Source organism: Oncorhynchus nerka, linkage group LG9a (assembly GCF_034236695.1).
Source record: "Oncorhynchus nerka isolate Pitt River linkage group LG9a, Oner_Uvic_2.0, whole genome shotgun sequence".
Classification (NCBI taxonomy): domain Eukaryota; kingdom Metazoa; phylum Chordata; class Actinopteri; order Salmoniformes; family Salmonidae; genus Oncorhynchus; species Oncorhynchus nerka.
This window is the reverse complement of record NC_088404.1, coordinates 56,856,513-56,874,237: the sequence shown is the minus strand read 5'-3', so window position 1 is coordinate 56,874,237 and position 17,725 is coordinate 56,856,513. Positions and strand designations below refer to the sequence as shown.

The 17,725-nt window shown below is 42.4% G+C and overlaps 1 protein-coding gene across 1 annotated transcript in view; it reads left to right on the top strand.

The window, feature by feature from the left end:
- Positions 1 to 17,725, top strand: part of cspg4 (chondroitin sulfate proteoglycan 4) — a 107,728-nt gene that overhangs the window by 60,159 nt on the left and 29,844 nt on the right. Inside the window, exons 2-4 of the mRNA XM_029668737.2 lie at positions 1,614 to 1,777; positions 2,929 to 6,492; positions 15,914 to 16,384. Of these exons, the coding sequence (XP_029524597.2) occupies positions 1,614 to 1,777; positions 2,929 to 6,492; positions 15,914 to 16,384 (4,199 nt within the window). The remainder of the gene's footprint in view (positions 1 to 1,613; positions 1,778 to 2,928; positions 6,493 to 15,913; positions 16,385 to 17,725) is intronic.

The window sequence follows — 17,725 nt, the reverse complement described above, 5'->3', positions numbered from 1 at the left end:
TAGCTGGAAAAGAGACAGCCAAAAAGCCTGGGAAACCCTACAGCCCATAGTTGGCTCACAGAAACCCTCTCTAATGATAATGACTGATGTCTCAGTGAGAGAATCCTTTTGAAGTGATGAGAACACCTCTTCAGAGAGCAACAGCTGTACTAGGCCTGATAATGTTTTAGTTCCTCCAAAAATAGCTTTTTCATGTTGGTCAGTACAGCAGAGATGCAATGGACCATGATACAGAGTTCCAGCTGAACCATGATACAATGAAATAAAGTAAAAAATTATGAAAGGTTAGAGCTGGGACGATAAACTGAAAATGACCAACACCGACATTGCATTCCTCTTACCTACGTTGGTGATTTTGCTTCACATGTTGTCTGTAGATTGTTCTAAAAACCATTATCTGCTCAATAGTAATAGCCTATACATTACGTTGATGCCTGCAATGATGGTATCTGCCTGTCCCTTTTTTGCTGTCGGCTACTGTGTGAGCAGATATGCATTCTGAGAAGCTCAAGCATATGACCATTGCTCAAAATGCAATTGCGGGACAAATACAGTTTTCAAAGCAACTACTGTTGTTACAGAGAGGAGAATCACAGCTTTCTATGAGTATATACTGTATTGCTTACCTACCAATATTGAGTTCATGACAACATTTTACAACCGGAGTAAGTTGTAGTATGGTTTTGATTTTCCCCCGGAGCAAGCAGAGTGCGCCATTTGCAGTGAATGGGCCTACATCAAGTAGCCTTGGAAAGTTTTTCTAGGACATTAGAATACATTTACTGATAGATTAATCAATTAGTCTACATGGCTATATAGCAACAATATGATATTTTAATAACCACGATAGATCATAAATGAGAGAATGTCCACTACAGTTCTTGAATTGACGGTTTACTGACTTCAAACTCACAGGTTACTGTCTGGCTGTAGCCTACGCCATATAAATCAGACAATCACAGCTACTCAACTCACTGTCGGGACAAGAAAAAGAGAGAGAACGATGACAGCATGGCATATAACAGACGTCTCAACTAACCTGAATTCAATGTGAAATCACCCAAAAATGTCACCAAGTCATTGGATTTAGGTTAAAAGTTGGGTGAAATTCCCTTACGTTGATTACTTATTTCAAATCAAATCAGTTTTCCACGTCGATTCACATAGAATGTTTTTGTTGATATGATGTGGAAGCAACATTGATTCAATCAGTTTTTGCCCAGTAGGAGGCTACCATCTCAGTTGTCTTACTTTGCACTGGAACAAAATGTTTAGAGCCCTGCCGCTAATGTAAAGTAACTGTCCATAAAACAAGTAACAAATATATTTGTTGTTATCCAGAAAACTAGTTACATTTACCACCATATGACTTATTGTCCATATCGCCCAGCTCTATGAAAGGGTATCAAGCTAATTTTCTGTTGATATCCTTATGCCATTTGGTATCAAGAATCCCCACCACACTTTTGTCGATAAATTTGGCCACTATATGAATTAATGAGTGACTGTATACTTAACAAAAATACATCTAACCATATTTATTGACTGTTTAAAGAAAACTGTATGTCAGATTTTTGTTTTTTCCTTTAACACTCCTCATTTTGTCTCTCCAGCATCCTACTTTGGGGACAGTTTCTGCAAGATAACTTCGATCCAAGATGTCTCCTCCTTTCACCTGTCGCTGCAGTTCAAGACCAGCCGACGAAGTGGACTCCTCCTCCTGGCTGCAGGGATGCAGGACTACCTATTTCTGGAACTCCAAAATGGGAAATTGCAGGTTAATATCAACACCTGTCTTGTCGGAAAGGATTCTATTTGCAATGTACTATCAGACCGCCTTAACCCAAGGCAACCTAGCAAGCTGTTGCAAAGTGTATTTTACACAAGTTTATGATGTTATTAAACCACCCAGAAATGTACAAGGCATGGTTATTTAGGTGGATGACTGATTGTGAATCCTAGATGGCAAACATGTTTTGTCAGCTGTTTCACAATATTTCAGTTTATAGTTCTATCCAGGATTGGAATTGGAAAAAGTCACTCTGGGGACTGACCATGTCAAATCCTAGAAATTCCAATTAAACACAGATTTACAAAAATGCTTTCACTTTGGGGACTCGGTTCCTACGCATTCCCCCGCCCCCCAATTCCACCTCTGGTTCTATCCTGTGGAGATGAGGCACTAAAAGTATTAGAAAAAGGACACCTGTCTTAAAACTTCCTATAAATGTCCTATATTGTAATTGAAAGACTGACAACAGCATCTGTGATGTCACTTTCCTCTTTCCAAACCAAAAATGTACTTCAACCTAATACATTTATAGATTATAACAGAAGTGAACGCAGACTGGTGGTGTGTGCTCATTAAAGAAGCATGCATGTGACAGTTTCAATTAGATGGTACTCTGAAATCATTCTACATTGCTTTACTGGTTGTCACTTTAAAATGGGATTCCTGACATTTTAATTCCATAATGAATTTCTTGGCAGAGTCTGTGAGGAGCTGAATTCGCATCACATAAACAATCCCTAAATTGTGTACAATAATAATAATAAACAAGGTTGATTGTTTTTAAAGTTCTTGTGCGTTTGCTATTAATAACGTTTGAATATGATAGAATCACAAGAAAGCTATGATGCTGCTCACACAATTCTTAAAATGCTTACCCCGTTCTCCTCTGATCCATAAGATGCAGTTTGTAAGGACAAGATACGTGAAAGAGAGATGCCCCCAAAAAGACAATCACGTCTATGCTAGATTGATTCCTCTTTGATATCATCTTTCAAATCCTTTTAGATAATCGTTCATGGAAAGAAAGGCTATGAGGAAGGAATCCTTTCAAGAATATAATGACAGTCCAAAAAACATACAATTATTGAGCTTCATAAAATAGCAATGACACTTCTCTTCTCCCTTTTTTCACATAGGTGCGAATGAACCTTGGGGCCAGTGAGATGGTGCTATCATCATCTCTGGGGCTGCAACTGAACAACCTCCAGGAGCACAAGGTGTCTATCACGATGCAGGAGGCCAAACTGACCATGCTGATCGATGATCTCTTTTCCACTTTCATCTCTGTGCCTGAAACCCAGGAGGACCTCAACATTGACATGGGGGTTTACATGGGGGGAACCGGAGACTTAGACGCCCCATATCTCAGTAATGCCATACCTCCATTCCGCGGCTGCATGACCAATGTCAAGTTAGAGTCCCATCAGTTTGATATTCTCGACTCCGAGCCCATTGACTGCCATGATACAAAGGAGTCCTGTAGCAGTGAGTTTGAGGTTGGTGATGGAGAGGCGACCAGCTTTATCAGCCCAGACTCATTTGTGTCCTTCCCTACTTGGAGCGGGGCTAGTGGTAGTGAAAGGACCTTGGAGTTTCTCATGAAGACCACCATCGAGGATGCCCTACTCACCTTCCACCCTGGACGAGAGTCAGACTTTATAGCTGTTGGCGTTGTGGGCGGTTACCTAAAAGGTGTGGTGGACTTTGGGAGTGGGATTGTGGTACTCGACAACCCCAGAGTACAGCTAGATGATGATCAGTGGCATAGGATCAGAGTCACTGTAGATGCGAGTGTGTTTGAGATGAACGTGGACAGCCAGCCTGCCTCTCTCTCTCTAAGGGGCTCAGAGCAATTGGATCTAGTTGGCAATCTGTATATGGGGGGGATCCAGGGCAAGATGAAGGATGTGTTTCGTGATAGTAGCTTGTCTCGTATGGAGGAGGTAATAACATCTGAGTCTTTTATCGGATGCATGGGAGAAATCAAAGTGAACCAGAAGGAGAGAAGCCTGCAGGACGCGTTGGTCACCAAAGACGTCCATGTGAAATGCGAGGGAGAGGACTATGACTACTCAAGTTACTATGATGTTGAGGCAACCACAACTACGGCTCCTGTTCGGATCCGATATGTCAGCGCTGACCCTAATGAAAGACATTGCTACCCAACTGACGACACACCAGAGGCCTTCCGGAACATTACAAAACTTATTGAAGTCAACCCTTTGCTTGTGCCCGAGGGTGGGGAAGCTTTTCTCGATATTAACAACCTTAGCCCTACATTTAACCTAAACACTGTGGGAATCCGCCAATCCCAGATCATTTTCACTCTACAAAATGACCCTTGGTACGGACTCGTAGATATGAACATCCATACCAGACGTACCAAAAAGTTTACACTCCTGGACGTGGTCAACAAGAAAATCAAGTATCTCCACGACGGCAATGAAAAGTATGGCGATCAGATCCAGTTGGAGGTGTTTGCCCATAGTAACAGTTACCTTCCAGAATGTCTTAAAAATCCCCACCAGTACATTCTCCCAGTGGAGATCATACCTGTCAATGACACACCACAACTAAGCGGAGGAAACATTTCCATCACAGAAAACGGTCGCACTCGCTTAAATCCCAACCTTATCAAGATTGTGGATTCGGACACTCGCTGTGAGGAATTGATTGTCACCGTGACCTCAGAACCTCCCAGAGGGGTTGGCTACTTAGAAAATGCCCAGCAACCAGGAAGAAGTATCAAAGAGTTCACATGCAGGCAGTTGAAAGACGGCGATATATATTTTGTCCACAGAACTGGGAGCGGTGGGATAACTCTACAGGTATCTGACGGACAATCCATAAGTCATTCGACCACTTTTAAACTGTCCATTACACAGCCCCAAATGAGCCTTGTGACCAATACTGGCCTTCTGTTGTCTCAGGGAAGCAACTCTTCCATTGGGATCCAGAACCTGGCCGTCATTGCCACCCCTCGTAATGGAGATATTGTGTTTAATGTCACACAGGCTCTGAGATATGGTGAATTGCATGTTCTCACTCGCAATGGTTTGCCCAAACAGGTGACATCTTTTCACCAGTCAGATTTGGAGCAAGATCGCTTGAGATATGTTAGCACAGTTTCAAGTGACCTGGAGGACGTTGTGTCAGATCATTTTCAATTTGATGTCCATCTTGGACAGTTTTCCCTATGGAACAATACTTTTTTGATCAAGATCACACCCTCCCAGGTTAAAATGGCCCAAGTAGTTCCCCTTGAGATTGAAGGCAAGGTAGAGCAAAAGGCAATAAAACACACTGATCTTGAAGCAGAAGTGAAGGGAAAAAGTGTAGCCCCAGAAACTATAAGATACATCATTCTGAAGGCCCCCACACTGGGTACTCTTCAAATGATTGGCAGGAAGCTAGTTGAGGGAGACAGTTTCACCCAACAGGACCTCTGGAATGCCCAGGTCAGCTATACAGTCCAGGTGCAAAGGGCGGTGGCTAATGAGGACCAGTTCCAGTTCAGAGTCTTTGCAGATAATCAGTACTCCCCTATGTATACCTACCCAATCAAGATCCAGGCTGATTCAGACGCCCCTGTTTTGACTAATGAGAGACTCATTGTCTTGGAGGGTGGGGAGAATATTCTGAACAAAGACTATCTATGGGTTCAGACATCCATCTCGACAAACTTTGTTTACAGGGTGACGCAAGACCCCAAGTATGGCCGTCTCATCAGGGAGTCCCCATCTGGACAGCCCAGGTTCGACGGGGCCATTAGAATGTTCAGCAATGAGGATCTGAATCTAGATAGGCTGATTTACCAACATGATGGCTCAGAGTCTAGCGATGATGAGTTCTCTTTCCTGGTATTCGAGCAAGCAGCAGGAAGTGAAAACATCAGAATCGATGGTCAAGAGTCTATGAGCAGCATGTTTAGAATATCTATTCAGTCCAAGAACGACCACGTGCCTCTTAGAGTGGTTGATAAAACCTTCAACGTGGTGCGAAACGGACAACGTTTGCTGACCACAGAAGATATCCTCTTCAGGGACAATGACTCAGGGTTCAATGATACCCAGTTGGTCTTTGTTCGCACAGGCATTCTCTCAGGAAATATTGTCTCCCCATCAGACCCCTCGCAGCCCCTCTTTCGTTTCACTCAAGCAGACATGAAAGACCAGAATGTTCTATTTGTGCACCATGGAGCAGACCGTGAGCGCTTCCAGCTCCAGGTTTCTGATGGCCTGCATAAGACCACAGCCCTGCTGCAGATCCAGGCTGGTGAGGCCTACCTCCGTGTGGTGAACAACACTATGGTTGTTATGGACCATGGAAGCACAAAGACGCTCAACACCAGTCTGTTGAGTACAGAGTCCAACATGGACATTAGAGACGCCAGTGACATTAGGTACCAAGTGACATCACCCCCTAGTGATGGGAAGATCATCGTGAGTGGGATTGAGGCCTCTTGGTTCACACAGGAGGATCTGAAAAAGAGTGTGGTGTCCTACGAGCATAACGACCAGAGTCTGAGCTCCAAGGACTCGTTTGGCTTCACTGTGGAAGCGAAAGGATTTTCTGAGGAAGGTACATTCAGAATAAAGATCTTCAAGCAAGGCTATCTGTCTGAGCCTGTGGTCATCACCAATGAGGTCATCATCTCCTATGAGGGAGAGCACACTGTGATCAACCAAGATCATCTTAAGGTATGTTTACATTATATTCCCCTCTACGTTTACCAATCATTGACTTCCACCTTTGCCTACTGTTTGTTCTTGAATCTATTACGCTACCGCCAACTGAGTGACTTAGTAGACTGTAATTGTGCTTATGAAGCAGTCATTAGAGTTGGAAGTACCCAAGCATGCACCCTCAAAAGTATGTACACTTTATGGCTGCACGATCTGGATAAAATATCTAATTGCGATTTTGGGGGGGGGGGGGGGGGGGATATTGCAATTATGAATTGCGATTTTTGAAGCACTTGGGTGAAAACGTCAGACTTAGTTAACACGAGTCAGGGTAGAGAACATCACTTCTAAAATGAGATCATATGAATGACTACATACTATGCTAACTGAATACAAAATCAAATATTTTCTAACATTGTTATAGGCTACATATGATACTAGATAGTATACTTACACCAACATATTAACAAACATTTTTACCATGATCATCAAAATATAGTGTGCATTTATTAATAAATTAGTGAAAAACATTGAGTTCCTATTTTACCATTATAAGTTCCTAAATAACCTAAGTTAATTATTTATTCAGTCAGCCATAACCTGCAGATGGAATAGGAAACTTATGATTGTGCAATTATGTATAAGTAGCCTCAATAATTATTATAATTGAAATTGTAAGCCTTAAAAACATGTAACGTGTAGCCTACCAATTGCAAGGTGCAGCCTGTGTCCAAAACATTGGAGTCTGGTCCAGTTATTCAACGAGACGTGTTTCAACTGGTCTCTTAATTTTGTTATACAGTGTTGGGATGACAACTTGGGAGAAATATGTGCGAGATGGAATCTTTATATCTCCTTTCCAGCTTGTTTATGATCTTCTTGAAGCGGTCTTTGCTGACTGTGTAAGTAGGAACCATGTCTTTGGCTATGTGTTAGCCTCTGTGATTTCTATGTCTGCACAGGGTGTTTTTTTGGGCGTTACACTTGAAAACCCATCAATGCCTGTTGAAAGTAGGTGGATGGTTGTGGCTTAGTTGCTTTGCTGCTTTTGGGCACTTTTTTTGTACAATACAATTGTTGTAAAGTAGGGGATGGTTATTCTTCAAATTATTTAATACATTTGTTGTGATGCCTCGTGTTGTTCCCATAACTCTGAGGCATTTTTTGCACAACACTTGCATTGGGTTGACATCGGTTTGCCTGTAGCCAAAATACTGCCATACTACTGAAGATGTGCACCAAATCAACATTCTCATTAGCACTAGCAGCACTCATGTTTCGAACACTCACTGATGTAAAGCCACAGAGTTCCTTACTGTACTGTCTTTGGTAAAGACCTTTCTCCCCTCACCAGCACCTAACTGCGCAATGCATGCGATTGACCAGCAGGTACATACCATGCACAGAGTAAGAGAGGCCACTTGTGATTGGTCAGTATGCTCTGCGCATGTAGAGTGAACAAACAGTCTAGTGCATCTCATTGGAAGAGGTACCATAATCTAGTTTTTGTTGTATCAACAGTGTCAAAAAAAGGACAAAATCGTAGCCTCTTGCGATACGAATATTGCACATGTCAATATCGCAATTTTGATCTGAATTCGATTAATTGTGCAGCCCGAGTACACTTGTACAGTTGTTGTTCATTCATTCATCCTGTTCATTGGATAATTCTTCAATTCATTCATAGTGTTTATAAATTCACTTTTTGTTTATGTTCTCTGTGGAGCAGACTCAGTTTCACATGACATACAGTAATCACACAAACGTGGTGTAAATGTGATGTGTAACCCCAGTCCCTGATGTAAATTAGGAATACTGTGCCTTCTCTTCGAAAACATTAAGACCCCTTGACTTTTTCCACATTTTGTTACGTTACAGCCTTATTCTAAAATTGATTTTAAGATTTTTTTTCCTAATCTATTAAGCATTCAAAACTGAAATATCACATTTACATAAGTATTCAGACACTTTACTCAGTACTTTGTTGAAGCACTTTTGGCAGCGATTACAACATCGAGTCTTCTTGGGTATCACGCAACAAGCTTGTCACACCTGTATTTGGGGAGTTTCTCCCATTCTTCACAGCAGATCCTCTCAAGATCTGTCAGGTTGGATGGGGAGCGTTGCTGCACAGCTATTTTCAGGTCTCTCCAGAGATGTTCGATCGGGTTCAAGTCTGGGATCTGGCTGGGCCACTCAATGACATTCAGAGACTTGTCCCAAAGCCACTCCTGCATTGTCTTGGCTGTGGGCTTAGGGTCGTTGTCCTGTTGAAAGGTGAACCTTCACCCCAGTGTGAGGTCCTGTGTGCTCTGGAGCAGGTGGTCATCGAGGATCTCTCTGTACTTTGCTCCGTTCATGTTTGCCTCGATTCTGACTAGTCTCCCAGTCCCTGCCACTGAAAACATCCTCCCAGCATGATGCTGCCACCACCATGCTTCACCGTAGGGATGGTGCCAGGATGGTGCCAGACGTGACGCTTGGCATTCAGGCCATCTTGGTTTCATCAGACCAGAGAATCTTGTTTCTCATGGTCTGAGAGTCCTTTAGGTGCCTTTTGGTAAACTCCAAGTGGGCTGTCATGTGCTTTCTACTGAGGAGCGGCTTCCGTCTGGCCACTCTACCGTAAAGGCCTGATTGGTGGAGGGCTGCAGAGATTGTTGTCCTTCTGTAAGGTTCTCCCATCTCCACAGAGGAGCTCTAGAGCTCGGTCTGCTGACCACCAGGTTCTTAGTCACCTCCTTGACCAAGACCCTTCACCCCTGATTGCTCAGTTTGGCCGGGTGACAAGCTCTAGGAAGAGTCTTGGTGGTTTTAAACTTAATTTAAGAATTATGGAGGCCACTGTGTTCTTGGGGACCTTCAAGGCTCCCGAGTCTAAGGTACTTTATCTCAGTGCAAGAGGCGTCACTACAGTCCCTAGTTCGTATCCAGGATGTATCACATCCAACCATGATTGGGAGTCCCATAGAGTGGCGCACAATTGTCCCAGCATCGTCCAGATTTGGGCCAAGGTAGGCCGTCATTGTAAATTTGTTCTTAACTGACTTGCCTAGTTAAATAAAGGTTACATTTTTTGTTTTAATGTTAAAAAATAAATCTGCAGAAATGTGTTGGTACCCTTCCCCGGAGCTGTGCCTCGACACAATCCTGTCTCAGAGCTCTACGGAAAATTACTTCGACCTCATCGCTTGGTTTTTGCTCTGACATGTAATGTCAACTGTGGGACCTTATATAGACAGGTATGTGCCTTTCCAAATCATGTACAATCAATTGAATTTACCACAGGTGGACTCCAGTAAAGTTTCAGAAATATCTCAACGGTGATCAATGTAATCGCGATGCACCTGAGCTCAAGGTCTGAATACTTATGTAAATAAAGTATTTCTGTTTATTATGTTTCTGTTTATTCTTCACTGACTAGTTAAACCTTTATTTAACCAGTCAGTGAAGAATAAATTCTTATTTACTATGACGGCCTACCAAAAGGCAAAAGGACTCTTGCGGAGAAGGGCTGGGATAAAAAATTTTTTTTTTTTAAATACAATATAAATATACAGTTGAAGTTGGGAGTTTACATACACTTAGGTTGGAGTCATTAAAACTAATTTTTCAACCACTCCACAAATTTCTTGTTAACAAACTGCAGTTTGTGCATGACACAAATCCCTTTTCCAACAATTGTTAACAGACAGATTACTTCACTTATTATTCACTGTATCACAATTCCAGTGGGTCAGAGGTTTACATACACTAAGTTGACTGTGCCTTTAAACAGCTTGGAAAATTCCAGATAATAATGTCATGGCTTTAGAAGCTTCTGCTAGGCTAATTGACATAATTTGAGTCATTTGGAGGTGTACCTGTGGATGTATTTCAATGCCTACCTTCAAACTCAGTGCCTCTTTGCTTAACATCATGGGAAAATCAAAATAAATCAGCCAAGACCTCAAAAATAAAATTGTAGACCTCCACAAGTCTGGTTCATCCTTCGGAGAAATTTCCAAACGTCTGAAGGTACCACGTTCATCTGTACAAAAAATAGTACGCAAGTATAAACACCATGGGACCACGCAGCCATCATACCTATCAGGAAGGAGACGCGCTCTGTCTCCTAGAGATGAACGTACTTTGGTGCGAAAAGTGCAAATCAATCCCAGAACAACAGCAAATGACCTTGTGAAGATGCTGGAGGAAACAGATACAAAGTATCTATATCCATAGTTAAACGAGTCCTATATCGACATAACCTCATAACCCACTCAGCAAGGAAGACGCAACTGCTCCAAAACCGCCATAAAAATGCCAGACTATGGTTTTTCAACTGCACTTGGGGACAAAGATCGTACTTTTTGGAGAATTGTCCTCTGGTCTGATGAAACAATTATAGAACTGTTTGGACATCATTAGGTTTGGAGGAAAAAGGGGGAGGCTTGCATGCCGAAGAACACCATCCCAACCGTGAAGCATGGGGGTGGCAGCATCAATCACACCTGTGGGGAGAGGGGCATTCTTCTTACCAAACCACATGACCTTTGTTTTGGAGGTGTTCAGAACAAGGTTACGGGTAGAGAAAGCGTGTTGGACACTAAGAAAGCTTTGTTGTGGAGCATTTAACACAAAATTCGGGGACGGGCCAGCTGAGTAGAAGACTGTAGCATCTGCATATAAATGGATGAAAGAGCTTCCTACTGCCTAAGCAATGTTGTTGATGTAAATTGAGAAGAGTGTGTGGCCTAGGTTTGAGCCTTGGGGTACTCCCTTGGTGACAGGCACTGGCTGAAACAGCAGTTTTTCTGACTTTTTACACTGCACTCTTTGAGAGAGGTAGTTAGCAAACCAGGCCAAAGACCCCTAAAAGACACCAATACTCCTTAGCTGGCCCACAACAATGGAATGGTCTACCCTATCAAAATCTTTGGCCAAGTCAATACAAATAGCAGCACATCATTGCTTAGAGTCAAGGGCAATGGTGACATTATTGAGGACCTTTAAGGTTGCAGTGACACATCCATAACCTGAGCGGAAACCAGATTGCATACCAAAGAGAATACTATAGACGTCAAGAAAGCCAGTCAGTTAATTATTGACGCGTTTTTCCAACACTTTTGATAACCAGGGCAAAATAGAAGGCCTGTAACAGTTAGGATCAGCTTGATCTCTCCCTTTAAATAAAGGACAAACCATGGCTGCCTTCCAAGATATGGGAACTTCCCCAGAAAGGAGAGACAGATTAAAAAGGTTGAAGATAGGCTTGGCAATGATAGGTGCATCAACCTTAAAGAAGAAAGGGTCTAAACCATCTGACCCAGATGGTTTTGGGGGTCAAGTTTCAGGAGCTCCTTTAGCACCTCGGACTCAGTGACTGCCTGCAGGGAGAAACTTTGTAGCGGGGCAGGGGAAAAAGAGGGAGAAGCATCAGGGATAGTCGGATTTGAAGGGGTGGGAGATGAGAAAATGTTGGATGGGCAAGGAGGCATGGCTGAGTCAAATAGGAATCCTGACTTAATGAAGTGGTGATTAAAGAGCTCAGCCATGGGCTTCTTGTCAGTAACAACCACATCATCAACTTTAAGGGACATGGGTAGCTGTAAGGAGTGTTTAATCTCCAAGTCTTTAAAGTAACTAACTTTGTCCTTCCGGATAGCTTGAGTGCACTTATTTCTCATTTGCCTGAACGAGAGCCAGTCAGCCTGAGTATGCCTGTGCCGAGCCTTTCGCAAAATGCAATTCTTGAGGTGGAGTAACTACAATATCACGGTCGACCCAGGTGCTGAACCTGTTTTTAATTATAATTGTCTTAATGGGGGCGTGTTTGTTAACAATACCACTGAAAATATCAAAAAAGAAGGTCCAAGTGTCATCGACAGAAGGGATCAAGTTGATTCTATACCATTTTACAGAGGCCAGTTCATGAAGGAAGGCTTGCTCATTAAAGTTTTTTAACAAGCATCTATGACAAATCAGGACAGGTCATATCACTGAGCAGCCGTTACGAACACAGACTGTAAAACAGTGATCACTAAGGTCATTACAGAAAACACCTGACTGATACCTATCAGGATTATTTGTGAAGATAACATCAAGGACAGTAGCATTTTCTGGGTATTTGGAGTCATACGTTGTGGGATTGGTAATAACCTGAGAAAGATTTAGGGAGTCCCATTGCTTTAGGACTTGGTCAGGTGGTTTAAGCATGTCCCAGTTTAGTTCAGCTACTAGGACTAATTCAGATTTAGTGTAAAGGGTCAGGAGAGAGCTTAGGGCAGGAAGGGTACAGGCCGGTGCTCATGGAGAACGATAGCACCCAGCAACAGTCAACAAAGAGCTATTTGAAAGTTCAATACTTAAAACCAGTGTTAGGTTCTAATTCTCTAAGTAAAACACTTAACGGACATGATGAAAGCTTAACCAAGTTTAATTCTTCCCAGAGGGTCAATACAGCTGCATTCAGACAAAACATTTTTCAACCACCACAAGTATATATACACTCCAATTTAGGCACTCCTCCTTCACTCCAATCCTTACATCTTTTATGGTTTGACAGGAAGACAAAGTGATAAGGGAGAAACAATGGTTTATTACCCTAAGGGGATCTGACCTGACCTCAACCCCCTTGATGCCTAATCCAAAGATCTCCACCCGTATGTATCCCCTATAGCAATCCAGTGACTTCCTCCCGTCCACCCAACACATTCCAAAGCCATCTGGCTCCTACAGATAACCCTTAACTTCTGATGTAAAAACCAGTCTCTATCACTCTTAGATACAACACTTCTGAGTATACAATGTTCCAAGTTTATCCCAGAATCTAACACCAGCCAATCAAACTGTTTAGGGATGGACTTGGTGGAGACAACCGAGCACTGAAGGTGATCCTTGGTAAAGATTGCCACTCCCCCACCTTTAGAAGATCTGTCTTGCCGAAAAAGGTTATAACCAGAAAGGTTAACATCAGTATTCAAAACACTCTTCCTTAACCACGTCTCAGTAATGACCAACACATCTGGATTGGAGCTGTGAACCCACACTTTCAATTTATCTATTTTAGGTAATAAGCTTCTAGTGGTGTTAACGTGCAGAAAAAAACAGGCTTTTACGAGAGCAGAAATCAGTGAAGCAGATATCGGAGCACAAGTCAGAATTGGGGCTAGCAACAGTAGATGGGCCAGGGTGTACATGCACATTTCCAGATATCATCAACAGTAATACAATCAAGGCACCGCATAGGACAGGGAGAGCTCTGCGGTGCTGATTTATAACATCTGAATGTGCATCAGATGGCAACAAGATCATGTTGTACAGCAATTTCATGAGGCAATATGAATACAAAGCCGGCGAGAGGTGATTAGAATAGGATGGGAGGCCAAAAGTCTGTGTAACCAATAGAGATTCAGAGTCCAGAGTGTGGGAACAAACAAAGTCTGTTCCATGGTTGGGGAAAGAAAGTTCATAGTCAACAAAGCATGCAGGCAAATAGCAAAATAGTAAAATGCAGAAGAAAAATATAAAATATATAACGACTTGGGGATTAACCATTGTAAGTTCAGAGTCACTCGCCCCAACAGTGCCTGTGAGCTGGAGGCGAGCAAAAGCTCAGGAGAGAGGTTTAGGGGTGTGTGGTGGGGGTGGGGGTACCTGTACCAGACAGGGGAAGACAACCAGGGCAGACGGTGAACAGATCGCCAGGTGGAATCTAAGTAGCAGTGCAGCAGGCAACGGGAGTAGGTGTCACACCCACTTGGGAGAAGCTTTTACTTCTGGAGGCAGATTTATAATATATTTGCAAAAATGTCTAAAAACCTGTTTTCGCTTTGTCATATGGGGTATTGTGTGTAGATTGCTGAGGAATTGTTTTTATTTAATACATTTTAGAATAAGGCTGTAACGTAACAAAATGTGGAAAACGTCAAGGGGTCTGATTACTTTCCGAATGCGCTTTTAATCTTGTTTATGTACTTAATTATAGTCTATTTAGTGTGGAAAACACTCACTAAGTACACCCTAAGGATATATCTGGAATCGTGTTGTTTCGAAGATGAACACGAGTGCACTTCATCTTAAGAGCCTATTGATGAAGCTACATTTTTTTCAATGAATATTGCATTCCTGTTTTCACCTCGAATTCTGAACTAATAAGAAACCTATTGAAAATTGTGCTTGATATTTAAAGTTTAATTTCTCAGAGGACCTTGTTCTGTTCTTTTCTCAGTATTGACTTAAGGAGGACCAAGATGTACAGACATTGAAACAATTATTGAGAAATGTCGAACAAAGCTCAGGTTGTCCTTTAAATGTGACCCTATTGACCATGGGTTTTGTGGAGCTTACTTGAAGTGCATTCTCACATTTAGTTGGAGAACCAATGCTTCCCACGGTTGTGTCAAGTTGGCTGGATGTCCTTTGGGTGGTGGACCACTCTTGATACACAGCAAACTGTGGACGTGAAAAAAATCAGCAGGGTTGCAGTTCTTGACACACTAAAACCGGCGCACCTGGCACCAAATTAGCGTAAAATAATATCGTTTTTTAGATATCAATACCAAGCTTTCCCAAGTGACCAAAAATAGGGCATTGTTTTAAGACCGTATAGCTATGAGTCATAGCAAGTGCCCCATGCCTAATTCACATAGGAAAAATGTGTATTTGTGACTAATGTTGTGATTATAGATGGTAGAACAGTCAAATATTCCAGAAATGATTTATCCCTGAGGCAAAGCATCTCCCAAACTCAGTCCTCGGGACCCATAGCACTACCCTAGCACTCCACAGCTGATTCAAATAATCAACTATAATCAATAATCAACTAGCTTTGAGATGCAGCTTTTGCCTATTTTGAAAGGTGCTTGTTTTCAGAAGCGCTTCAATCAGGCCACAAAAGTGCCAGACCCTGAATCTTCTTTAATTGACCAAGTTATGAGGGCTTTAGATGAAATACTATTGTGCATCGAATGTAATTCATATGCAATGAATCAAAGTCAGTGGAGACTGTCTGTTTATTCCATTGCCTAAATTTATAGGTTGTAAAAACCTTTAGTATGCTGTTATTGTGAATATAGGCCTACTTTTGTCATACAACATAAGGGAAGACATAGTAAATGCTATGGTACATTGATGTGTTCATCTTAGTAGCAGAAGGTTGTTAAAGTGGTGCTGGAACAAATTGACTGAATGTATATGGAATGTACTGACTGAACTAACTGGTCCAACTTTACATAAGTGTCCCTAAAGTATGTATTTACTTGGTAAGTTGTAAGTACTATGTAACAATGTGTAGGCTACTTACAACATAGTCACACACTGCACCTGTCCATGTAATTGCCATGTAAATGCATAGCTATTACATAGGTGTTCTACAACCATGTAAGTACAACCATTTAGTTAGTCAATACTTGAAAGTGAATCTGAACCTGGTCTCCCAACATTCTCCCCCCAGGTAGAACAAGCAGACATCCTGCCCTCTGAGATGGTGTTCACCATCAAGGAGCCTCCTCGTCTGGGCCACGTGGTCATGCTGACCAACCACTCGGACAGTACAGCTACGCCCAGCCTCGACTACATCCACTCCTTCACCCAGGAGGATGTCAACAGGGGGCGCATCCTCTATGTCTCTGCCTCCATCCAGGGCAGTGACGCCTTCGCGGCTGACGTCAGCAACGGGTTCACCACTGTGGATGACCTCCGGATGATGGTGGACATTGTGCCTCGCCTCATCCCCATCCAGGCCCTCAACTTCAGTGTGAGGGAGGGCGGTGGGATGGCCCTTACCACTGAGCTCTTGAATATTTCTCACCCATTCTACAGTGCGGTCAACGTGGACTTCGTCGTAGAGGAGCCACCGCAGCATGGGGATATCCGCTACTTGGATGGTGACGAACAAGAGCTCACCTTCTTTACCTGGGAGGAGGTGAGTGCTTTTCATAGGTTTCGTTTTGGAGGGGGTAGGTTTGATTTAGTACATTAGCTCATTTAAACGTACACAGATATCCATATCAACTGTTAAGAGGTGAACTCTGGTATGTGTCACCCCCTGTGATAAATGTATTTATTCAAATTTATTCAAATTCAAATGATCAAGGATTTAAAAAACATAAGATTTCTATTTAGATGCCAGGAATTGAGCTACTCTCTCTCCCCACATTTGAAGTGTTATTTGTTTGTTAATCTTTCTGAAAAGAAGGAACCATGAGAAAATACAACACAAAAAGGGATTCATTAGTTTAATTGAAAATGTCCGTTTTGACTTGTTTGGAAACAAACCGAGTCCCACCAGACCACAAGCCATATACTTTATATGCACCATAGCATTTTCTGTCTTAATTACAAGATGCTCACCGAATAATATCCACCTTCCCTGACTTTGATCTTGCTGGTTGTTCACGAAGACAACCAAGGCCACACTAAGTTCACTTTACTGTTGTTTGCTCAGTAACTCTTTTCACAGTAGCTGCTCACTATTCTGTGCGTTGCTTCTCTGCTGTTTTATGATTCTGTCTATAGTATTAGATAGAGAGAAACTGCAGTATGTGAGACTGTGAGTTGTCTAGTCTCCAACCATGTGGTCCTGAGGCCTAGCACTCGGAAAGAATGAAAAGGAGACATGAGTGGTCACTTGTGGTGGAAAAGCCTCATGCATTCTGTATGTACCAGGGAGCATAGTGGAGCTTGTGAGTCACTCCACTTAAGGCTAGCCTGCTACGTGTATAGCTCAGCTCTTCTCCTCACTCAAACACTACTCTTCTGAAAGGGTTGTGGAAAAACTGACGGTGATGTTCGGCAGCCCGAAGCCAAAATAAACTTGCCCATATATTCCTATAATAAGGCATGTGCACACAGCCCTCCCTCGCTTTGCTCCCAGACAGACTTTCTGAAAGACCCCACTATGTGTTTCAATTTAACTGGGACAAGCGCATAGCCATGATTCAGGTTAATCTGATTTTGATTTTTAGAGGAGAAAATGTGGGGGGAAAACGTTGACATAATCGTCTGCCATCCTGGACACGTTTTCTCTCTGGATCGGTGTATTTTTGTGTGCACTCTCTCTTTACATAGTCAGTGAGTTTTTTTCCTCTTATGCAAGGACGACCAAAAAAACGTTTAGAGGACAAAACACAACACTTCTCTAAATGAGTACCACATTTAGAAGTAAATCTGCAGACTGACTCGGTTGAGGCAGGATTAGAACCAGAGCATAATTGTTTGTAAATTAAAGATGGTTATGCTTGGACTGATTATTGGACATGATTTG